Below are 24,481 nucleotides of genomic sequence, written 5' to 3' on the forward strand. Positions count from 1 at the left end.
TACGATTTTAAATAGACTTTAATAGGTTGAACGGGCCATTTTATTGCAAAAAAATCTTTTTGATTCAGTAAACACCAATTCAAATTGTCATTGTCAATTTCAGAACTCGATGGTACTGTTAAAACTGTCAGGTGTCAATGTCATAAAATACTGCTGAAAAAATGGCTGAGCATTGTTTTGATGTGCAATTAATTAGTTTTTAATTCATAAATTCAAGTAATTTCGTGAAAATGAATAGAATTTTTATCTTTAGGCCCTGAGAAGTTGTATAACTTTATTTATATTTAGTGGATTGTCCTTCACAAAATCTTGTTTGGTAATAAATCGTGCAATAAAATGGGTTCGCACCCAAAAAGAAGTTCAGCCGAATGGTTTATCGACCAGTTAAATGTGGATAACGCAAAGTTGGTGGCGTTTGTTCTAGTCCTTGGGTTTATAGGATACCACGGAATATTGCATTTAAGATATGGTAATTTTTTATATATTAGTTCCGCCTGTAACTTCTTAGGTAACAGTGTAAACTGTAAGGGAACCAATTGAACAAATTACTTTCCACCTATTTCTAATTGTAGTATGAATTTGAAAGTTTGCAAACTTGTGCAACTAAAATGTTTATATAATAATAAACAAGCCATTGAGTAGGATGATGAGGTGAGTGGAAGAGGCTATAGGAATTCCTCAAAGCTCAGTAAGTCATTGACATATCTTGTGAGTCCTTTGCTAACATATTGTTAAAGTACTATAAGGAGGCTCAAATGAGCTAGAATCCAGAGCTGTATAGTCTGTTAAAGAATGTGACTATAAGGGTCAGATGATGAATGAGGAAGGTGGTCATGGAAACTTCTTGATTTGTACTCATAAAAGCATGTTTTTAAAAATATCATTTACCTCTATACTTCTATGATATTACACCTTTACCTTTGCTTAGGTCCTGATTCATGTACTTGGCTGTTGTCATCAGGAAGGTACAAAGGTGATCATGAATGGCAACCATATGGGTGTATGTTACACAAGTACTCCAAAACGTAAGCTTTTTTCAACATTATTGTTATAAAAGTTAAGATTTGTTCCTCAAAAAGAATTATATTACAAGAAGAGAAATGAATGGACTTAAAATGAAATATAGGACAATTGGTGCCACTTATGTAATATTTTAAAACCCTACCATGTCCAGTTCAGAAAGGAGATTCTACTAAGAAGAGCTGGCAAGAAACTAGGCAGTTGCTCTGACTGATATATCAACATACTACTTGAATTATTATGTCTTATTGAGACCTTCAAAAGAAGAGTAAATATGCACTTTTTAGGCAGGTTTACTTAGGCTGTATCATCACCTACTATTTGGTGCAATTGAAGTCAACAACATATCTATTTAAGAGGGTAAAAAGATCTAAAAACTTGAAATTCACATGTAGGCCTTCCTAATAACAGACTTTCTCTATGAAAGTATTACATGTAACCATGAATTTGTTCCAGAGATGCAAGAAGATGTTTGAGGTATTTGGCATTTTGGGGTAAATATAACAGTTTTGCCTTTATTGGAGACTCAAGGCTTGAACAATTGTATGAATATTTTATAGGTAAGCTTAATGTTTTCTCTCATGGTTTTTTTTTGATTTTTTGGGATAAAAAGTAGCCTATACAACTCTCAAAATCCCACTAAACTATACCCATGCAAAAAGTCATGTTGATCCATTGCTCCATTCTGACGTGATTTAAGGACAAACCAATAAACAAACAAACACACTTTCGCATTTATAATATAAGTCGCTGTGTGAGCTAGTATTATTATAGATGCGAAAATGTGTCTGACTGTCCTTTGAATCTTAATGAATGAACCTTGCTGGTTCATTCGCTGAATGATTTTGATGAAAGATAAAAATATATCTTGCATTCTGGAGACAGACAGGCTACTTTTTATCCGAGAAATGTGAATGTTTCCACAATATCTTTTAAAAAACTTTATCCACATGGATGAAGTCATGGACATTATATAGTAATAGATATGTTATTTTAGGAGTAATTAAAACTAGGCTGGACATGGATTCCTCCTACTCCACAGTGGATCACCACATGCCCAACTATACTTATGTGGATAATAAACTGAAACTATCTATCACGTTTATATGGAGCGACGATGTTTCAAAGACCATGGTAGAACAGTTTAGAACTTGGTAAGTTATAATCAGATTTCTTTCATATTTTTTTAGGATTTTTTAAGGAGTCCTTAGATTTGCCATTATCATGTAATTTGGCGATACTATATAACGATACTAGACATTGGCGTCGATTCAGATGTTTTTCTCTAAACGAAATTTAGAGTATCTGCATCTTTTCCTTCTTAATATTGCTAAAAAGGTCAGAAAATAAATTTTAAATTAAAGGCTCTATTTATGTATGGCTCAATAGTGCTATTCTACAAGTTTGAACTGCTCAAGACTGGCACCTAAAGTCATGAGGTTTGCCAGTTTTAAATTTTACAGTTTTAAATTAAATTGGTCTGTCCTTTTCTTATTACATGGATAAGAAATAATGTGAATATTCTTTAAATTTAATTACAAGCAGAATCAGTATGGTTAAGTACATTAATTGGTTCGGTTTTATGAGATGACAAAAAAATCACATTGTATGTCTTGTAGGCAATATTCAGACCGCCCACCATCAGTAATAGTAGCAAGCGCGGGCCTACAACTGGTAAAGAACCGCAACATCACAGAGCAAGCGTTAGAGCAGTACAAGAGAAATCTGACGCAGTTGGTACAGCCTGTGGACTCGCTGGCTGCCCGCGGCACTCGCGTGCTGTGGAAGACGATGGAGGCTGTGGACGTCGCTGCACTAAAGAGCGACATCAAAATCAGCAACGCCGACATCGACGCCTACAATAGAGCTGCGTTAGAGGTGAGCCTTGCATCACAATGATGAGCAGATGTTGAGAGCTGTTAAAAGAAGATTTTTTTCTGGAAGGTTGTCACGTTCGGCTGGTCCAACTGTTGTGTCTTGGAACTTGTATATAGTGCGTTTGCTTACTTACCCTCCATATTAGACTGGATCAACACTTGCCAGCAGGTCTGATAGCAGCTTAATACTAGTCTAAGAAAAGTCCTCTTGGGTTAAAACTTTGTTTGCGCGATTGAAGCTTCTTATAGAGTGATTGAAGATAGCTATGGCGCCATCTAGTCTGCTTGCTGTAAGTTTTGGAAGCTAGCTAGCTTCGAAGGGCTATGGCAGTTTCATTGAACCCACACCCCTGATCGATTTCTACACTGTGTCGTACTAAATTGGCTTTGCTGGTTGAGAGGTAACTAGCCACGACTGAAGTCACCAGACCAGAGACAATTTTAGAAATAATAAATTCCCAAATTGTACCTGCCGGAAATATGCCTCCCTCCCACATATAAGACCACAGCGCCCACCACTGCGCTAGGCAGGTCGTCAAAATCCTTTCCGTCCTGCTCCTAGTGCATAGTGTCAATATGTGTCAGACCAAGGACTCCTTGGCCTCGCTTTTACCTGACGCCAATTTACACCAAGTGTTTTTCCAGATACTGCAACATAGTGCTACGAAAATATGGGATTCCCCGCGTCTAGCCTCCGCCGCGGCGTCTTCAGGCGACGGGCTCAGTATCAGCCCTACCGCCCTGAGGCACTCGGCGCAGATCTTACTGAACATGTTCTGCAACGACCACATGAACTTCAACGACGGAACGTGTTGTGCGCAGCCTGAGCCCTGCACGCAACTGCAGCTGCTGACCTTTGCGCTGTTCCTGCTATGGTGAGTATTGTTCTTGCTGTGGTGAGTGCTGTTCTTGCTGTGGTTAGTACTGTTCTTTTTGTGGCAAGTACTGTTCTTGCTGTGGTGAGTGCTGTTCTAGCTGTGATGAGTGCTGTTCTAGAAGTGATGAGTACTTTCCTTGCTGTGGTTTTACTTACTGTTATTGCTGTGGTTAGTGCTTTTCATGTTGTTGAGATCCCATCAACCACGGCCGCTATTGCCAAACATTAAAAACGTCGAGTATTGTGTTGAAATGTGAAGACATTGAGCGTTTATACTTTTTTTTTTTTTAAATATTAAAATAGCGAGGGAACGAACAGATGGGTCACCTGACGTTAAGTGATTACTGTTGAAAAAAGGATCGGGCACAACGGGCGGTCGAAGTCTTTTTTATCGATAATAATAGCTTCGAAATAAGATCGATAAAAACGATTTTTCATCGATATTTTTTGATCATCTTAACATCGAGTTGTCTTTCTAGCGCAGTGCTAGCCACCATCCGCGGCGTGTGGCGGTGGTCACAGAACATCAAGCAGCGGCTAGACGGGTACTCCCTCGTTAACCAGAAAGTGGTGGTCGAGACCCCATCAGCCATGGCCGCCATTGCCAAGCTCGGCATGATCATGGCGTACTTCTATCTCTGCGACAGAACCAACTTCTTCATGAAGGAGAACAAATATTATTCAGAATGGAGCTTCTGGCTGCCTGTTGGATATGTCTTTGCTCTGGGACTGTTCTTTACGGATGAATCAAGATCCAGTAGGTGAGTTGCTTTTTTTTAATCCCCGACCCAAAAAAGAAGGGTGTTATAAGTTTGACGTGTGTATCTGTATCTGTCTGTGGCATCGTAGCTCCTAAACTAATGAACCGATTTTAATTAAGTTTTTTTTTTGTTTGAAAGGTGGCTTGATCGAGACTGTTCTTAGCTATAATCCAAGAAAGTCGGTTCAGCCGTTTGAAAGTTATCAGCTCTTTTCTTGTTGTAACCTTCACTTGTTGGGGGTGTTATAAATTTTTGATTTACACTTGTTAAATTAACAATATTATATGCTTGCCCTATTTGTACTGTAGTATTCGAAAAATGTTAATAAAAAAATACAGTTGACCACTAAACCTATACACTATTCACAGAGGGAAATAAGTATAGGGGTGTCTCTGTTATGTAATCCCATACAAGTGACAAAGACAAAAACTTAGTTGGCGTTAACCATTTTAAGTCACCAACCAATGTTTGTTGTTAACTATGTTTTCTTTACTACTCTACAATAACAGGGGTTTAAAATTTGTGTAGACCACACGGACGAAGTCGCGGACATAGCTAGTTATGAATATACTACATCAAATTCCACCTGAGCAAAACTAGGAGGATCAGTAAGTCTTGTGATAAAGAGGAAACATTTAATTTCAGCCATTCAAGAGTACTCCACCGCGAACAAACCAACGAATGGAAAGGATGGATGCAATTAGTTATCCTCGTTTACCAAGTCACTGGGGCCAGCAAAGTTCTGCCCATATACATGCTAGTGAGGGCGCTCGTCTCCTCCTATCTCTTCCTCACTGGATACGGCCACTTCTATTACACCTGGAAGACCGGAGACACTAGCCTGGTCAGATACTTCAGGGTCATCTTTCGACTGAACTTTCTAACCGTCGTACTTTGCCTGACTATGAATCGGCCGTATCAGTTCTATAGCTTCATACCGTTGGTGTCTTTTTGGTATACTCTGGTAAGTGTCCTTAGAAATTGATATTTCTATATGCATAAGTATTATGTAAAGTCCTACAGGGAGTCCCAAAAGATTCGAAAAAGCAATTTAGGGATGAATAGAAAATGTATTCCGATTAATACTTTGTAGTATTAGGTATGTGCGGGGTAAAATCCTTTCTTCTCATTGCTGAAGGTTGTGACCACTTTCCATTAACCACACGATAGTAGGAGTTTTCTTGGGATTATAATGCGGTGGATTCCCAGATACAACTCGACTAGAGAACAAGACTTCGACTTCGCGAGGTTAGTGATAATAACCGGGACTAACAGTTTAACATGTTTTCTGGAGCCATGGCGAACGTAAATAGACCACAGGATCTCCAAAGTCCAAAGGAGTAAAACGGGTTTGTTTGTGTAGTACATTCGGACAAAGTGGCGGGCATAAGTTAGTAGTAGTAGATTTAAATGCATTGTAACAACTAGACCATACGTCCCACGATTCACAACTTACCTTGAAAAAATCCTTTCAGTTCTTCGTAATCTGGGCTCTACCACCTCACATAACTCAGTCATCGAGTCACACAGTGGAAACCAAGCCATACCAGTACCTGTACATAGCCATCAAGGTCTTCGGCCTTCTGACCATCGTCACAGTGCTGTACATGAGCGAGGTGTTCTTCCAGAAGATATTCGTGACCAGGCCCTGGAAAGCTCTATTTGTTAATGCGGATGATGATATTCACCAGTGGTGGTTGGATTGGAAGCAGGATCGGTGAGTGTATCAGATTTGAGGAAAAAAGAAGTCTTATTTCATAAGAGAGAGTGAGTATGAGAGGGGGAGGGAGATAGAGAGAGAGAGAGAGAAAGAAAGGGAGATATGTACCTATGTTTGTAAAATGAAATTATACTACTAAGGACTAGTCATTTTAAGCTTATATTTTCATGGTTTAACATTGTAATGTAGACCGCGAAAAGAACAAAAAAGAGGGTAGTTTTTAATTTTTGCAGCACTGCAGTCGCGTCATGACTGTCATGGTCATGACGCAACTGCAATGCAACTGGGTCGAAATATCGACAAATCAAAATCATCTATCTAATTAATCGCGGTATGTGTGGTGTGGTGGCAGCGCCCAGTTAAACCAACTGTGGTTTTTGTGGCGCTGAATGTAAGAAAAACCCTCTGTACATTTTTTTCAGTTAATAAATATACATACATACATGTACTCACTACTCGTTATCTACATTATAATATAGTATTCAGGAGTTAATATTTTGTTCCAGGTACTCAATGGCCTACGGTATAATCTTCGCCACAGCCTACCTTCTAGCCCAACGCTACAATTTGCTGGACGATAACAACCATAGCAACCTTTTCACCCCCGGAATATCCCTCAGCGCGACGCTCCTTGCCTTCATAGGCCTGGGCAGTTACGTAACCTTCACATTTTTCTGCACAAACACTTTCGATTGCAACGAAATTCACAGCTACGTTACATTTTTACCCATAGTCAGTTATATTTTACTCAGGAATGTTTCGGGAGCTCTCCGAACGCGTCATTCAAGTCTTTTCGCGTGGTTCGGCACAATAACTTTAGAATTATTCGCGAGCCAATCCCATATATGGTTAGCGGCAGATACACATGGTGTTCTGGTCTTGATCCCTGGCGCACCAATTTTGAACTTAATCCTAACATCCTATATATTCATATTTACCGCGCACGAAATACACAAGTTGACGGCGATAATTTTACCATACGCGGTACCAGATGATTGGAAATTAGTTTTGAGGAATTTTGCCATTTTTCTGGCGATTTTGGTGCCGATTGGGATACATGATGGTATGTTTTAGAAGACATTTCAGTCGTCATCGTTTCAACTAATAGACGTCCATTGCTGGACATAAGTAAAATTCGTAAAAATAACGAATTTTACGATTCTGTGAAGCTATTGTGACGCTTCTTATCCATCAGTTTTCTCGGAAATGTGTGATATACTCTGTTCACGTCGTGGGTGGTCTTACAATACTGCATTTTCCAATGTGGGGTCGCCATTTGAACACCTTGGGACTTTCGGTGCAATGTTAGGTCGCTATTCCAATACTTTGGGATCTTCTGCGATTTGAGTTTTGACTTGGAAAGAAGTATTGGGTATCAGATGATTGAAAATTAGTTTTGAGGAATTTTGCCATTTTTCTGGCGATTTTGGTGCCGATTAATTGATTGATTGATTAAATGATGGCATGTCAAGAGTGAATAGGCATCTTCTAGGCAAGCGCGCTCCATCTTAGGCTCCATCGTAATTTGCCACCAAGTCTGCAGCCAAGCGCTAGTCTATAATTAAAAAAAATGTATTAGAAGACTTAGATGAGTTGTCATCGTCCCAACCGATAGACGTCTATAGTAAATAGGTCTCTTAAAGGAATTTCCACACTGCATGGTTTTCTGACGATTTTGTGAGCAGTTTTCCGAGAAATGTTTGATATCTCCTTTGTCAACATTTTGGGTGGTCTAACAGCACTGCATTTTCCAATGTAAGGTCGCCATTTCAGCACCTTGGGACTTTCAATGATTTGAGGTACTTGTAAAGAAAGTTTTTTTTAATAAAAAAAAAATAGCGAGCAAATGAGCGGGCGGGTTTAGAAGCCATTTTGAAAATTGGCAGTAGTTTTTGCATAATATCGTCATTATTTTGGTGATTTAGTCCCAATCAGGATAAATGGTGATTTTTTAAGAATGGCTATAAGATTTTTTCTAATTATTATGGCTATACCTAATAGCTTTTTTTTGTTGCCCTTTTGTACAAAATAGTCTTTATACTGAGTAAACTCAGCTAGTAGCCATTGAATTTCCTTGGTAAGGTAGGTAGGTTTGACCTTTTAGAAATCGGGCAATCTTGAGCAATTGGTAGATCCAAATGGCAAAATGAGCCACAATAAAAACAATGTACATAATAAATGTTGTGATATTTAGAAATAAGCTTTGTAGTTTTTTGCTTTAAAATAATCTTTTGCGTGAAAGCTGTCGATGCAGGAAAACTCTTTAGTAGGTAAAATTAGACGTTACGTGAAAAGGATTCAGGGCATTGCTTCTAAGCACACCCACTAGGCCAAGTCACTTTAAAGTTCCGAATGTCTAAAAATCGGTCAAGTGACATTCGATCTCGCACACGAAGGGTTCCATACAGTCGTACAAGAAATACCACTTTTTTTTTAATGGCGGCCATTTTTTTTTTTATTAGTTGTTAACTATAGCTGCAAAAGAAATTGTACATACTGTGAAAATTTCAATCTCTACCTATTACGGTACACGAGATACAGCCTACTAATAGACGAACGAACGGACGGCGGAGGCTTAATAGGGTCTCGTTGGCATCCTTCGGGTACGAAATCCTAAAACCTTAATATTTGTGGGTTGGATCCTTTCCTTTAACAACATCCAGTTAGGTAATATACATAAAATATATTAAGGACTTTTAACGTAAGAGGCATTTTTGTTTATACATACGATGCGACCTCATAAAATACGTATGCTGGTTTTTTTTTTTTGTAGTTTTAGGCTAACGACGTGTCTGATGGAATTCCGTGAGCAGAAACACGCGTGTGGAATTTTTCTTCGCCGTCTTGTCCGTGACAAATCCGCTCTTCTAATATTTAAATAAATTAAGAAATAAATTAAGGAAGGAATATAATTACTAGCGGCATTCCGTGCGCGGAGTTACCCTAGATGTGTCTTTAGCCTTAGACAATATTGAGTGTGATTTATTTTTAGCTAACTACGTAGGTAGGCACATACTTATCTTTTTTTTAAATTAAATTTGAAGTACATAATTACGGTCAGTAATTCAGGCTCTGACAGACGGACAAGTGCAATTTGCTCAGAGACCTCGCTTCACTCTATTAATGCATAATATTATAAAACAAAACCTGTGATCAAAAGTACACACGCGTGAGATAATATTTGTAATTTATTGTATTCTAGTAATTTATTTCCTATGTACAAATGCAATAAATAATTTTGAATATCCAGTTTTTTTTTAATTTCAGTAATTCTATGGTAAACAGTAGCCTAGTTGTTATGCCTCCTAATCGAGAGGTCCGGGGTTCTATCCCTGGCATGCACCTGTAATTTATCAGAGTTGTGTGCGTTTTTAACCGACTTCCAAAAAAGGAGGAGGTTCTCAATTCGTCGGGATCTTTTTTTTTTTTTTTTTTTTTTTTTATTTATGTATGTTCCCCGATTACTCAAAGACCCCTGGACCGATTTGGAATTTTTTTTTTGTTTGAAAGGGTATACTGTGCAGGTGGTCCCATATAAATTTGGTGAAGATCCGATGAATATCTTCGGAGATGGAGAACAGAACTCCTCAATGGATAAGAGCAAATTGCTCGCGATCACTGTAATAGCTTAGTAAACAGTAGGGTTTTAACTGGGCATAGCATATTATAGTACAGTGGGGCCACTAAAAATTGTGAAATAAAAAATTTTCAAAAGAAAAATAAAACCGACTTCAAAAACCAAAAACACTAAAAAGTAGAAAATAATTTTTGTTTAGCTACACATGTAATGTACCTAGGTATGAAGTCGGGCGAGCTTCACTCTTGGATTTCTAATTTTGTTTTAATATGCTCGCTCGACTTCATACCTAGGTACATTACATGTGTAGCTAAACAAAAATTATTTTCTACTTTTTAGTGTTTTTGGTTTTTGAAGTCGGTTTTATTTTTCTTTTGAAAATTTTAAGCAATTAAATATCGCTTGCTTTAACTGTGAAGGAAAACATCGTGAGGAAACCTGTATGCCTGAAAGTTCTCCATAATGTCCTCTAAGGTGTGTGAAGTCTGCCAATCCGTAATTGGCCAGCGTGGTGGACTATGGCCTAACCCCACTCATTCTGAGAGACCCATTCTCAGTACTGAGCCACGCAAGTTACAATGTAATTTTTTTATTTTAAACAGGCATGGACATGTGAAGGTTATAGTAATAACTAGAAAAAAGTTGATAACTTTCAAACGGCTGAACCGATTTTCTTGGATTATAGCTAAAAACACTCTCGATCAAGCCACCTTACAAACAAGAAAAAACTAATTTAAAATCTGTTCATTAGTGTAGCAGCTACGATGTCACAGACAGATACACAGATACGTCAAACTTTTAATACCCCTCTTTTTGGGTCGGGGGTTAATAACTATAAATAAAACAACAGAATAATAACAAGCAAAATTTATTTTACTTGGTTTTTTTACATGTCCGTGGACAAGATGGTAATTATGACGATTATAATCATAACATGCGTTTAAATGTAAGTAAAACTTGTTTATTTACATTGCGGAAAATATAATTGAAATAATAAAAAGGTTTCCTACATTCAATTGAGTCGCGCAATATTAGCAGGGTGATTCTGCAATTTTTGCAACAAAATTTTGGAGACATCCAGCTGTCAAAAGAAGTCATTAAGTTTTATAATATTTAACATTTTCGGAAGGTAACATATTTTCATCCTTATTGAGTTTTCAACGGAAAATAGAATGTGGGGATTTTGTTGGTAACGTTAGTAGGTATCTGGCAGTTCAGCGATTTTTTAAATTTAGTAAGTACCTACTAGTTTAGCGGGTAATTATTTTTTGTTTAAATGACACAAGAAATGAATAGCCCTTTCAGTTAAAATAACAAGAGACATGGTAGTATCGACACGTCAACTCAAAGTTTGATATTTTAACAGGAAGTTCTAATGTTAGTATGGAAAATAATCGAATTCTTATGGCCAAAATCATCAATGATCATTTAGGTATGAATAACTTCCGTCGCTGAAACTCGAATAAATATAATAGTGGGACTCTCAGAAAGTTTGTTTGTTAGAATTATGAACAATGTAAAGATAAAATGATAAAGCAAATAAGGGTCGTTAAATAGGTACGCGAATTGTGACAATAGTTGTAGAATATTACGCCGGGATAATTTGTTACCTATAGGTAGGTAGGTACAATTTGTTATAGGTAGGTAAGTATATTCAACTTTTAGCTATGCACGATTGTGACCTGTACCCAGTCATCTTTACGAGGCAGGGTTTCAAAAATAGATACAGTTCTACCATATTATGTCAATTAGAAATGCAGTTAAGAACAAAATTATTTAAATATGATCGTCGCACTCATTCAAAAGTTACCCTTTTAGATATCTTTCATTTAAATAATGTAACAATACCAAATATGTCGAATGTTATGGAGGACATATATATTTTTATATACCCATATTCTTGAATAATAATAAATAGTTAGGTAAGTACTTAAATTATTTCGATTCCTTTCAAATAAATATTAATTTTCTCATTCCCGCATTCTATATTTAGAGTAGAATGTACTTAGGTAATTCAAAATTGCAAAGTTTTATAAGGTAAATCTGTAAGGAATCAAAAGAATTTTTATAATGGTGTTCTTATATTTAGCGAGCCTTAACCTATAAAGGTGCACTTTATTCTTATTATAGTAAGTGAACTTATATTAAGTCAATGGTCCTACAATATTATTATATATATTTTATGGTTAACTTGGGTTTTAAATTCGAAAGTGTTTGAAAAAAACAAAAAAATGAAAATCCATAAAAGTGCAAAAATAATAGCGAAATCTAGGAGGGAAATTATTAATAATATTAATAATCGAGAAATATTAATAAATGTGTGGAAAAATATATTTTGTCATTGTTTATTCTACTAAAACAAACATTTTTATTAAATAAAATACGTGTTTTCAAAACAGCGTTTTATTGCTTTAGCATGAAAAGTTTGCATTACTTTTAATATTTAGGTGCGTTGCATAGTTTTTTTCCTTTTATATTTTTCTATAACTACGTTAGTAACATTACTCTAAAATCAATCAAATTGAATAAAATTTATAATAAAAGAAACAGATTTTTAAAGTACGATACAAATGTGATGTTAAAAATAATTACAAAACAATAGTTGAAAACTTACGAATAAACGGATTTTTATACAATAAATACTGTGAAAAAAACGAATAAAGTAGATATATCAAAAAGAGGGCTAGTGCTAAAAAGAGTGAAAAATCTGTGCAAAGGTATTGGAACATAACATTGCAATGTTAAGAATAAGTTTTAGAAAATCAGTCTCAAAAACAGGCCATTGTTTTTTTATATGTATTTTAATAGTAACACTAATTCGGTTAATCTTAAGCCATGATAGTGTATTTATAAATAATTTAAGAGTAAAATTAATCCGATTTTGATATAAAAAGTGCGGTAGATGGTGGTGGTGGTGCGTCGAAAAATAGATACATTATTTTGCGTGATGTGTTAAATATATATAAAATCAGTTACAATGCCAAGTTAAAAAGTACCCTATTCGTACATACATGATGTAATTTTTTTATTTTTAAATTCAAGTGAGCCTACTTGCAACTTTATTTTAACTTTTCAATTCCAATGCAATTTTATTAACGGTTAAATACCTAGTTCTTGTTATGTCAATCAATTTAATACCATTTTGTTTTTGATACTGCTACTGTCAGTTTTAGGTAGTAGGTTTACATAGGTCGTAACTCGTAGTATAAAGAATAGTTTATTGATAGAGCCACTGTACCTTTTTTGGTAGGTACCTATTAATGTAAACTAACAAGTAGATAATATTTTTAGGTTTGATTTTATAGAAGTTTGCAAATAAATGTATAAACAAAGTTTTCACTGTTAATTTTCTTGGCTCAGCAAGCTGCAGAATTCTATTTGGAAATGCCTGTACAATTGTATTTTTGTAGTTTCTAATTTCTATAAAATCAAACCTTAGATATAAGTACTGACATACACATAAAACGTCAGTCTTTGAACAATTCGATCACATATAATTATTGCTGGATGTGCTACTTGCGTAAGATTTCTAGTGGTACACATTTTCAAATAAAGAAAAAAAAATTTTAGTATTCATCTGAAAAAAGCACAAGAAATGGTTTTTAGAGCACGGCCTTTTTTGATGTAATTTACATCTTGAAAAAATAAAATACTTACATAATTGAAAGTCAAACACATTTTCTCAATTTTATTATGTTTCAATTCCAATGGTTTAAATTTTTAAGTAGGTAAGATGCGTCTCTATGATAATCGTGCATTCATAAAAAAAATGTAAGTTTTGCGAAAAAATGTAATATGTGTAGCTTTAAAATGTTTTTTTAGAGTTAAACATGTGCTTATAGTTCATACAATTTACGATTGTATAGTAGAAATAGATAATAGTAATTGTGCATTTTGGTATACCAATTTTTTTGGGCCTTTCGATTTGTTTTCGAACTTACTAACTAGCAATTTAAAGTCTGATCATATAGATATTGCCAAATCTATAAAAACGTGACATTTTTGAATGTTTTGTAATTCATTATGAACATTCTGCATAATCTGCATAACCTTTTATACTTGTATTAATAAACATATTTTAAAAAATGCTATGAGGTGCAATAATTGTCCGCCGTATTGTTTTAACGATTGGCAATTTGTATATGATCAGCGTAAACAAGTCTTTAGCAAATATTACTTACACAGAAACAAAGATTTCTCTCGTATCCCGGTATTTACATTATGAAACAATAGTTTTATGTATTTACAAAGTAGCAAATAGTGCACAAAAGACAACTCACAAAATATGCATTTGAGCAATATGTTTTAAAATATTTACAAAAACACTTTTTTATACATTAGACTAAGTATTCAACAAGAAATTATAGTTAGCAAAATGCGAACTTCAAATAAATACCATATACACGTTAGAAGCCCAATACAGGGTTACTGGATAGGGGAACGCAATTTTGTATTATACCTACTATTTTTTATGCCTCGATTAGTAAGAAGTACTTTTGTCTAAATAATATCAAACAGTTTGACAATCGCATGGTACCTACGTTTGACATACTGGCATGTTTGAAATTTGTAAAAAATAATAGAATTTCCCTGCTGAACATTTCTATGCCTACCCTAAAAATTTAGGAAATAAGGTACAAGTTGAAGGTCATTTGAGAATCTTCTCCTTTTTGGAATTCGGTTAAAAATAAAGTAGTACTTAATCATTAAATTAAACACATCTTGTTGTTTTTTTAATTATTGGATTAAAAATTAGCCAATAAGCATCGGCTATATTCACGATCTTAAAAATATCTAGGTATAGATATTTTAGACAAAAAATATTTTGTACATAGGCATGGATGTATAATATGTAAATGTATGTATGTATGTATGTAGGTATGTGCGGGTAGGTTTTCTGCGATTTTGCAGAATTTCCCGGCTATCTAGTAACCCTAATAAAATTTGTTGTAACTTTTAACGCTAACTGAAAATAAAGTTTACGATTATTCATAAGATAGTTGATACTAGACCTATATCTACTTAACCATTATAAACCAAATTATTTACTTACGATCCTATAAAATAAATTATTGCTATAAGAAATTTATTTACACAGTTTCACCTAGCTATAATATTAATAATAAGTATTAATTTAGTTAACTATCGAAAATTGAAGACACCAAAACGTAACGAAAGTGGAAATGAAAGTGTATAAGGCCTGTTCGCTTAGAAATTTCCAATTCTGTAAACAATTCTCTTACTAATTTTTTTTATAATTCATCTGTTTACTTGGTACTTGCCTACGTACAATGTGGTGAACATTTTGGTACCTATAGTCTGCGTAACATCACATCCGCTTTAACACAAAAATTAAAAAACATTAAATAAAGTAAAGAAAATTATTTATTTGTGTTATTGTGTTTTATCTACACTTTAAGGATGGTTTAATTATCAAAAATTGTGGAAACGGTAGGATTCGAAGTGACATCTCCACTGGGCATGGCGCCCGGAGTACTTTAGACCCAAGTTTAGACCACTGGGGCACGGTTCACCCAGGGAAGATGGAGACTCAGTAATTGCACATTTGGTCAATAGTTTACATGCTTGGAAATTTTTCAAGAGAACTAACCTTGAATTACAATATAGGTAATATAGTAAAAATCACGTTTTTCCACTACATAATAATAACAACAAATGTACTACGTGTCCATAATATTATTATATTACATTATATTATCACATTAGATTAGAATCTTGTATACTTTTAATGTAACACGCTTAAAAAATGGTAAATATAGATTATGCCCGATTGCTCGCCGTTGCTGTAACATAACGCACTCGGTCTCATAAGGCCCATGCACATACAATGTTTATAATAATGTAGTGTACATTGCATGTACATACAGTGTCGCCTATCATTTAAGGGACATTTTTGTGTGACCAATCTATCCTTTTATAAGTCTATGGTTTTCCATACAAAACGGGGTAAATCAACTTTTTGTTAGATACGTAGGCATATTTTGTGATCTTAAACTAATCTGAGTTATCGTGTCCAGCGGCAGCACTTAACGTCCTTGTTTCCTCATTTAATAACGACTTATCGTACCTCCTTTGCCGCGTGATTTTCGGCCTTGCAGCACTTAACAGAGGGGCAGAAATCGCGTGGCAAGGCATTCGGCTAAGCTCCTTCCTCCCTTGGAGTAGAGGTGAGGTCACACTGGAGGACTCGTCGCCTTCGTCGTCGGATATCGCCGGGTAGTTTTCTTTCATTTTGAGGCTTCTTTCTAAACGGCGGAGGAATCTGGAAGGTGAGTTTATCTGAATGAACGGAAGTGGGGTATTGGAAAGTTACCTAATCAAGTAAGGGATAAGGGAGAGGACATTAAAAATTATCATCATCAAATCTCAACCCATTATCGGCCCATTCTTCTTATTCTTGGACTAGAGGATGCCCGCGACTTAGTCCGCGTGGATTTAGATTTTTATAGATCCCGTGGAAACTCTTTGATTTTCCGGGATAAAGAGTAGCCTATGTCCGTCCCCGGGATATAAGCTAACCCTGTACCAAATTTCGTCAGAAATCGGTTACACTGGTGGGCCGTGAAAAGGTAGCAGACAGACAGATAGACAGACACACTTTCGCATTTATAATATTAAGTATGGATTATTTGGTTATCTGAGAGTAACTTGCGAATTTATCCTGGGTATAAAATGTATTCTATATTGGTGAAATTGGTCCTAAGTAGGTACAATCGAAAGATTAAAATAAGCACCTTATTTGATTCCCAATCGTCCGCAGCTTGCTAACTTTGACTGGCTTCCGTGAGTCTTCTGTGAGATCCAAATTGGACGAAATCTTGGACGATGTGTCCTGAAAAATTATTGTTCTATTGTGAACATTATTATTAAATAGAGAATTCCCGCGGATTCTCTCGCGTGGATTTCGGTTTTTTGAATCCCGTAGGAACTCTTCGATTTTCTGGAATAAAAGTAGTCTGTGTCCTTCCCCGGGATGTATCCCAAGTCTGTACCCATTAAAATCGATTCAGCAGTTGAGCCGTTAAAATGTAGCAGACAGACAGACATACTTTCGCATCTATAATATTATAGTAGGTATGGATATACTTATGTGGCTGAATTGTGTACAAAATCTCTGAACTAACCTAAAATGACAGATCTAAGTGCATTGCTATTCTTTTCATAAGAAAGGGGGAAAAAGCTCCCTGGGGAAAAGGATGGACTAGATTTAGACCTTTTAATTTTAGTTGAGGTGGTTTACGACAGAATTAGCCACATTGTGTGATACCAAGTAATTTCAAAATAGAGGCCAGTAAATTGTTAAAAAGTACTTAGAAGATTGTAAGTATGTACAATTATGTGGCCGTAGTAAAAATGTGTTAAAATAAGCAAACAAAGAAATACCTATGCACATAATATTAGAAGAGATGGAAAATATAATTGAACTGTGAAAATGTTGAAAATGAATCCATATAAAAGGAAATAACTTATTTACAAGAAGCTAAAGTGTAATTTGAAACAACCTGATGAATTGACCGATTGTAATTTTTGAAGTATAAGTTACTTTCTTAGTTTTTTTTTTAAATTTTCGAGACATTTTGAGCTCAATATTCTTTACAATCAATACAACCATCGGGTGTCCCCCATTCACCTCAGAGCTCCTGCATTTTTGTCTTCTCAGCGGTTTCTTCAGCCTGGTCGGTTCTGGCTGCAAACACACACTAAACGTAGCGAAACTGAACATAACAAGCTGAACACAGTTAACAACACTTTCAAAAGGAAGCTTGGCCAGGTTCATATAAATCATATGACAGACCCAAGTCTTGATACTTGGGAATACTCAATCCAATTTTTTTTGGATAAGTACAATGAGTCCAAAAAATATTTTGAAAAAATTAAGACTGGGAGACCTGCTTTGCCTGGGTAGCAAAATATCTCGGTACCTACGGCGGCGGACCCAAAAATAACTTGTATTTTTCAAAAATCGTGTGATTTGTTTGTAAATATTACATTTCCACTAGTTCGGATTGTTGCATCTTTCTAGAAGTGTTGCAAAATGTATTTTTTACGAATTTTGAACAAAGACATTCTGGTAAATAAATGCATACCTAAGTACTTGTTTTTATTTTATTTAGAAGAAACAATACTTGCTTTCATTTTTTTAGAAACATCGGAATTTCTGCCTGAAACCGATTTTCTTCTGCCCTAGGTTTATTTTCCGCAATTTACGTTGCTGACAATTGTAACTTGTATCTACCTAAGGCCCTGAGTCCGATGTTATAATTTCTGATTTTACGTAAAATTAAATAAGTACTCTCAGATTTTGTGGTACTTAGGTAGAAAGAATAATATTATACCCATGCTAGGCCTAGCTTCCTTTCGACGAGAAATTATAACAAGTGCAAGCTGTAGGGTAGGTACGTGAAAAAGGGGTAGTGCATCAAAATGTGCCTTTATCAAACCCAACCTACCACGATTGTTCACCCATATGTTACAAAAATTTGAAAACTTATTGTGTGAAAATGAGAAAAATCAGAGATTTAAATTATTAGGCCGCGCTTACATCTACAAGTTTTACTCACGTAACTGGATTATGTAATTAATTGACAAAAAATCGGCAAAGTATGTGTACCTACTTATCAAAGAGTTAACATTAGTGTTGTAAGTTCGGAAGCTACTTAGGTACGTGAGTAAAACTTACAGGTGTATCTGCGACCTTAGATAGAAAAAATATGCTCTGACATCGAAAAATATGGCACCACCTTCGAGAGGACAACATGTAAAGCGAATATTAGTATCAGTTCTTTTCGGCCACTATTTTTCATCTCATGTCAATTTGGTCCCCGAGTGTGTAAATTTGCCATATAGTAGGTATGGAAGAGAACGGGACCAAAAAGTCGTGATTTGACTTTCTCCATTCGAAAAGTCAGAACTATTGCTAATTATAATAGTGCCCGGTAAACAACTTGAGCATTGACGCGATTGGCTGGCGATTGACGGGTGGACGCGATTGGTTGATCAGTCGGCGCGAGTGCACGCGATTGGTTGATACGTGGACTTTCGTTTCCCGGATTCGCCAACTTTCTCCCACTACGTTGCTTCAGGTCCAAGTTGTTTGCCAGGCACTATAATTGAAACAATTCGCACATACGATGAAGGTGAATCAGAGATTTAAATCTCTGAAAAAAATACCACGATCTAAAAGTGTACAATAGGTATCTGAAAAATGTTAGACAAAAGTGTACCAACAAAATTGACAATCATTATTTTTAACCTGCATCTCCAAATCTGGTAATCTGAATTCCCGGGCAGAAGCTACGGACGCTATTGAGGCATTGGACACTGACTCTTCTGATGAGGAAGAGGTTGCTAGAGCTGGTGCTTGCGATCTGGACCTACGTCTTCCACCCTTGCGACCGCGGTTTTGAGTACAGCAGGGTACCTGAAAATTACAATCGTATCTAAGAAATACCTAGTACTTAATGCAAGAACATTCCCAATGCCGAATTTTCCGATTAACATGATGGGCTATTAAGTTTTACATGACGAGAAACACCATCAACAGTTGAGAGGCGCTAAGAAAAAGAGAAAGATGATGTGTAAATTTTGACTAGTTTAGTTGGATATCATAATCATCATCATCCAACCTACAGGCGGCCCATTACTGAACTCGGCTCAGCTCTCAGAATAAAAAGGGCTTAGGCCATAGGTCCACTACGCTGTTGGGTAGGGCAGAGATAAATTAGTATTTCGGCTTATACCCCAGTGCATGGACCACTATCAAGCTGATAAAAAAGTGAATCTTACCTCCAATAAATTGTGCATCGAGTGTGGCATATGAGGTAAAGTAGATTTCGGTGCTCCTGTTACTTCATGTGACGTTGTTCTTGATGTTCTTCTGTCTCTTCTTCTACCGGCTTTTCTGTGGGAACTGCTAGCGCTTTTACAATTACCCCCTTTTACGCATTCCGAACTAGGAAAGTCGTAAAGCCCATCTGAATCCGTAAACGGCAACTGTCTTCCATAAAATTGTGGTGAAAATCTTCCCAGTCCAGTCTTGTCGCTTAAAGGACTTTCGCTTCTCGAACTTACAGGGCTCAAAGGGCGACTACAATCCGAGAACAGAATCGGTGGTTTAAGGCTAGCCTTTTCATCCAAACCTCGTTCGACACTAATACACTTCACGATTGTACATTTTGTGACACCACTGGGCGAACATAAACTTGCTGTTGGGATTTCCAAAGTTTCTTTTAAAGCTGCCAAATGCTCCATTTCTTTTGCACTGGAAGGAACATCATCCACTCTCTCATCCGTTCCTATTCCTTCATCATTTGACTCTAGCAATGGATCATCTGAGAGAGTTTCGGAATCTGATCTTCCTCTTCTTCGTTCATTGCCACCATCATTAGACGTAGCTGGACTTGAATTCGTTTTCATAAGAGGTCTCCTTCTAGTTTGAAAACAAGACGGGCCGCCCCCAGAACCTGGATCCTCCATTTCAGATGGACACAAAGGATTACTTGACCCACATCTCGAAGGTCCAGGACTCGCCATAGAACTGTATCCAGATGAAGATAAGTTTGATTCCGATGGAGCTCTTTCTCCTCTCGCTGACATTGAGAATGGACTCAAATAGCACATATTCGCTGTTGGAGGAGGTGGTCTTGGAGATAGTGGTTCGTCAGATTCTTCGCTAGCGTTGTACGTAACAGTTATTAATGGAGGAGGTTGGAAGTCTAAATGTGGAGGCGTTCTTCGAGGTGGGGGCGATCCTGGCGACGCTCGTTCTATAGTAAGGACAGGAACTCTTAAAGAAGGCGGAGCGGGTGAAGGGGAAGACATTTCGCGCTCGGAGTCTTGACTATGAGTACAGCTAGGGCTCGGAGAGTCAGTTACGTGGGTGGACGGCGTTGGAGTATCTGAACATACAACTGGTTGTCTAAGCTGTAAATAATAATTTCAGTATTACTTACATCATACATGCATAAAAATATTAGATAATTGAAAATTTAAATATTATGATCAGCATTTAAGCATGCATAACACCGAATTGCATTTTGGATTGCTGAAACTACAGAGTTTTAGCTTTCAAATTGCTATGAAATTAGCCAATAAGAATTTGCAAGTATTGCAATGTAGAATCAAATGTTAGGTGTTAGAATAGCAGGATTGACGTTACCTTTAATCTTAATCCCGATGTCGGTCTCTCCATTTTTTCTGGTCTAATATCATCTAACTCGTCCTCACTTGGCGATACAAATGTAACAGTGGAGTCACTCTTAGCATCAGACTCCATCTTCGCTCGAGGCATTCGAGGTGAAGGTAAAGGAGTTGGTAAAGGGGTTGGAAGGGGGGTTGGCAAAGGAGTCGGTAGTTCTCGTATGGGGGATAGACATTTATTGATACTGCTAGGCACTTCGAGGAGGATAGATGGGGGATGTAGGAGGTTGCCAGAAGTGACTGGTTTATGAGAACTAAGGGGATCCACGACCTGAAAATTAATTGAAACATTAAAATATTTTCAATCACAAGTGATCTAAAAAAAATTTGGTGGTAAAGTAAACTATCTACTGAGAATTCTGAATATTTTATTGTACAAAAACTTGTCAAAGTTGTTATAAGTATTAATATTATATTTGGAAACATGAAGAGTAACCTGGTTCACCAACAGATGAATGCCAGTTCTATTTACGAATTTTGCTTACTCAAGAGTACTCAACTAGGTACGAAGCCGAGTAAAATAAAAATAACAAGATTTTAGTTACCTGTATTTCAATCGTATTATGAGGTCTTAGAACAGGTGAGTCAGGCGCTAACGAAGGTATATGAGAGGAAGCAATAGATAAATCATCGCCATCGACGGTGTCATCTTGCGGTGAAGATGCTGTGGGAGTACTTGAGGCTGATATTCCACCCGAGGATGCTCGTGATATGATCGCCGCTGATGATGAAGAGAAGTTTCGAAACATAGCCAATATCGAATCTGCACTGGAGATTTTTGGGGTTCTAAAACAAAGAAGATTTAGGGAGCATAATGAGAATAAACAAACACATTAAGGGTGCAATAAGAAAAAAACAAACAATAAATATACAATGGTACCATATCGATTTAGCGAACGTGCTCGGGACGTGATCTAAAAAAAAAACCGGCCAAGTGCGAGTCAGACTCGCGCACTGAGGGTTCCGACTTGGGTATTTTTCCTAACATTTTGCTCGATAAATAGCTTGGCTCATCTTTTACTCAAGTCAGTGTAAAAAAGATTCCTGGTAGTACATGGTTCTAAACAAAAATATATCTTAAAAGTATGGCTTACCTAGAATACTTTTTCAAAGCAGCATGGGCTAATGTTAAGTCAAGACTTGACATAGAATCACTTCCTTGATTACTTGACGTACTATGAGGGGATCTAACTTCCACATTCGGTGACGGCGGAGTGCTAGATGCTTTAGTTTTAATTGTTCTATTCGCTATCACTGCCATTGGTATTGCTATAGTGTTAACCATATCTACCTCAGAGCTAGAGCTCATTTCTGCGGACACTTTGTTCATTAATCGTGCGAATGTAACTTTTTTCTCCATTTTAGGATCGGAAATTTGCCGCATCGATGGCGAAGTAGACGGGGAAGATCCTTCACTAGCAAACGAAGTGTCTTTATTATCTACTCCATACTCTACAAAGGCTGGAGCACTTTCCACCGTACTCAAAGTCCTTTTTTCGGACATCTGTATCAATTCTCCCATAGTTATTTTCTTTGAATGATCGTTAGCGGGCGATGGGCTAATAAGCTGCTGTAGAATTTGCTTCTTTTCTGCTGCATTTTTCTTTGTAGGAGTTGAGTTATTGCGTTTTTTACGTGGGGATGGCGAGCCTGCACAGATTTGAAAGTCATGTAGTATTTACTACAAAAAACAATTCAACTACAGAAGCTACGACATCAAATATTAATGATTAACAGGAACTATATAATACCAAATGGTTTATCATACAATTTATTAAAAAGAACATTATTTCGAAAGGCTTTCAAGTAGTCACTATCATGCCTTTGAATATTATTGTCAAGGTTGGTGCATCTAGTGGAAGCCAATTCTTTAGGGTAGGTGCTATTATAATAATTGGTTAAATTAAACGTGCCAATTGAAGTTCGTGTTAGAAACTGTAAAGTGTTTGTTGAATGAAATTTAGAAACATCGGTAGATGAAAATGAAGTAGATTGGATTAATTGTATAGTTATTAATTTTGTTGACATGCGTAATACTAAGGGTATTGGAGTATCCTCTAAACATTCACATTTGCTTCGTATTCGAATAGCTATACAACTATTAAGGACAGAGTTATGCGTTATGGTCGTATAGATAACTTAATTAGGTACCTCTAGTATTATAAGGGTAATATAGCAATAATATACAAAAGATTAAGAGAATAGTATGTAGAATTAATTCAGAAATAGCAGAACTATGTCCAAGGGCATGCGAAAGCGACATTCATAGTAGAAATAACAAATTTCTTATCGTCAAGTGATAAAAATTTGATTGGAAACGTGAAAGACATTGAAGTTGGTAAAGAAAAGGTTAATGATGTTGACGATAAAAGATTTGGAAAAGAATTTGGACGATCTAAAAAGGTGCTAACGAAGGAAGGAGCGACTACAAGAGATGTAAGTGTAGTTGCATAGTCAGAGGTGCACACATCGAGGTCGGCCGGCAGGGAGACCGTTCAGGGGTAGCATTCCACACCATTTATCATTCAAGGGAACATTCAAGTAACATTTAGCTCATATACACCGCGCGCTCCGCTATGCTTTACCATGAACATGGAATGTGACAACATGAATTTTGTAAATAAACCTCATCATGTAAAAATGAATTACCTAAATCACATCATTGTAAATAAAATAGACCCCCAAAATAATAATAACAAAAACTTAACACAAAATGATAAAAAAATAACAATGCTGTAAACTGTAGATCTATTGAAACAAAAATTGAACGTTTTAGCTGTTATAATATGCCACCATTGCGTACATACACATATTATGTGTAGTATGTATTTTCATATGTAGAAAACCTACTGTAAACAAATGGAACATAAAATACGATTTTAAAACGATACAATAACGAGAAAGAGAAATGAGATAAATGAATAGGGTTGCCATCTTTATTAGAAAAAGAAAAAAAAACTTAAATACTGGTCAGTATAGGTAATTAGATATGCCAGTATGATACGAAATAGAAAAATTTAAGTTCAAATAAACTTTTACAACTCCTTTAACATCATTCTACCACTCACTAAATAAATTTTCACGAGCGATTTTCAATCGCCAAGTGAATTCATCACTGATTTGAAATACCCTTCTTGCCGTGAAGAACCAACAAGAAACTCGGCAGATGCTTTTATCAAAGATTCGATGTAGAATATTATGCCATGTATAAAGGTAAATAATTGTAGCTCCGCGCACTTTTGAAGAAAGCTTCGAGTCAAGTCTATTTTATTTTATTTTATTTTATATCATGTTTTAGCGTGTCTACAGGCCATATACCTAAGGCCATAAAGTTTCCGAATTTAGTTCGAAATTTGTAAACGATATAATTAGAACGGATGTACAAGGTGGCAACCCTAGACTGTGATGGGGATGTATCGCGGAGAGCAC

At 36.2% G+C, this 24,481-nt stretch overlaps 2 protein-coding genes across 5 annotated transcripts in view; one reads left to right on the forward strand and one right to left on the reverse strand.

Moving 5' to 3' along the window:
• The first annotated feature begins 127 nt into the window (after window positions 1–127).
• LOC123868371 (N-acetylneuraminate 9-O-acetyltransferase) lies at window positions 128–9,500 on the forward strand. Of its 2 annotated transcripts, XR_006796636.1 has the most exons (11): window positions 128–469; window positions 929–1,025; window positions 1,477–1,580; window positions 2,018–2,174; window positions 2,640–2,898; window positions 3,543–3,772; window positions 4,254–4,535; window positions 5,181–5,499; window positions 6,011–6,252; window positions 6,762–8,069; window positions 8,107–9,500. XR_006796636.1 is itself a non-coding variant. In XM_045910861.1 (10 exons), the coding sequence occupies exons 1-10, from the start codon at window positions 337–339 to the stop codon at window positions 7,327–7,329; spliced, it is 2,391 nt and encodes a 796-aa protein (XP_045766817.1). In that variant the 5' UTR covers window positions 128–336; the 3' UTR covers window positions 7,330–9,500. The 2 variants fall into 2 exon arrangements, 1 of the variants encoding a protein (XP_045766817.1); XM_045910861.1 differs by having other exon boundaries at window positions 6,762–9,500.
• Window positions 9,501–10,684: 1,184 nt separating this feature from the next.
• Window positions 10,685–24,481, reverse strand: part of LOC123868397 — a 228,674-nt gene continuing 214,877 nt past the window's right edge. For 2 of the 3 annotated variants that reach the window (XM_045910908.1, XM_045910904.1), the window contains 8 exons: window positions 22,147–22,702; window positions 21,598–21,838; window positions 21,012–21,323; window positions 19,640–20,776; window positions 19,107–19,274; window positions 17,484–17,540; window positions 16,588–16,685; window positions 10,685–16,115 (listed from right to left, as the gene is read on the reverse strand). In XM_045910908.1, coding sequence (XP_045766864.1) covers window positions 15,848–16,115; window positions 16,588–16,685; window positions 17,484–17,540; window positions 19,107–19,274; window positions 19,640–20,776; window positions 21,012–21,323; window positions 21,598–21,838; window positions 22,147–22,702 — 2,837 coding nt within the window. In that variant the 3' untranslated portion in view covers window positions 10,685–15,847. The remainder of the gene's footprint in view (window positions 16,116–16,587; window positions 16,686–17,483; window positions 17,541–19,106; window positions 19,275–19,639; window positions 20,777–21,011; window positions 21,324–21,597; window positions 21,839–22,146; window positions 22,703–24,481) is intronic. The other variant, XM_045910905.1, reaches the window with a different exon arrangement.

This window comes from Maniola jurtina, chromosome 9, assembly GCF_905333055.1.
Source record: "Maniola jurtina chromosome 9, ilManJurt1.1, whole genome shotgun sequence".
NCBI lineage: Eukaryota > Metazoa > Arthropoda > Insecta > Lepidoptera > Nymphalidae > Maniola > Maniola jurtina.

Coding starts and splice junctions, on each gene's coding strand:
- LOC123868371 (XM_045910861.1), top strand. CDS start 337: ATGGGTTCGCACCCAAAAAGAAGTTCAGCCGAATGGTTTATCGACCAG. Junction 1,581..2,017: donor ATTGTATGAATATTTTATAG/GTAAGCTTAATG, acceptor ATGTTATTTTAG/GAGTAATTAAAACTAGGCTG. Junction 3,773..4,253: donor TTTGCGCTGTTCCTGCTATG/GTGAGTATTGTT, acceptor TTGTCTTTCTAG/CGCAGTGCTAGCCACCATCC.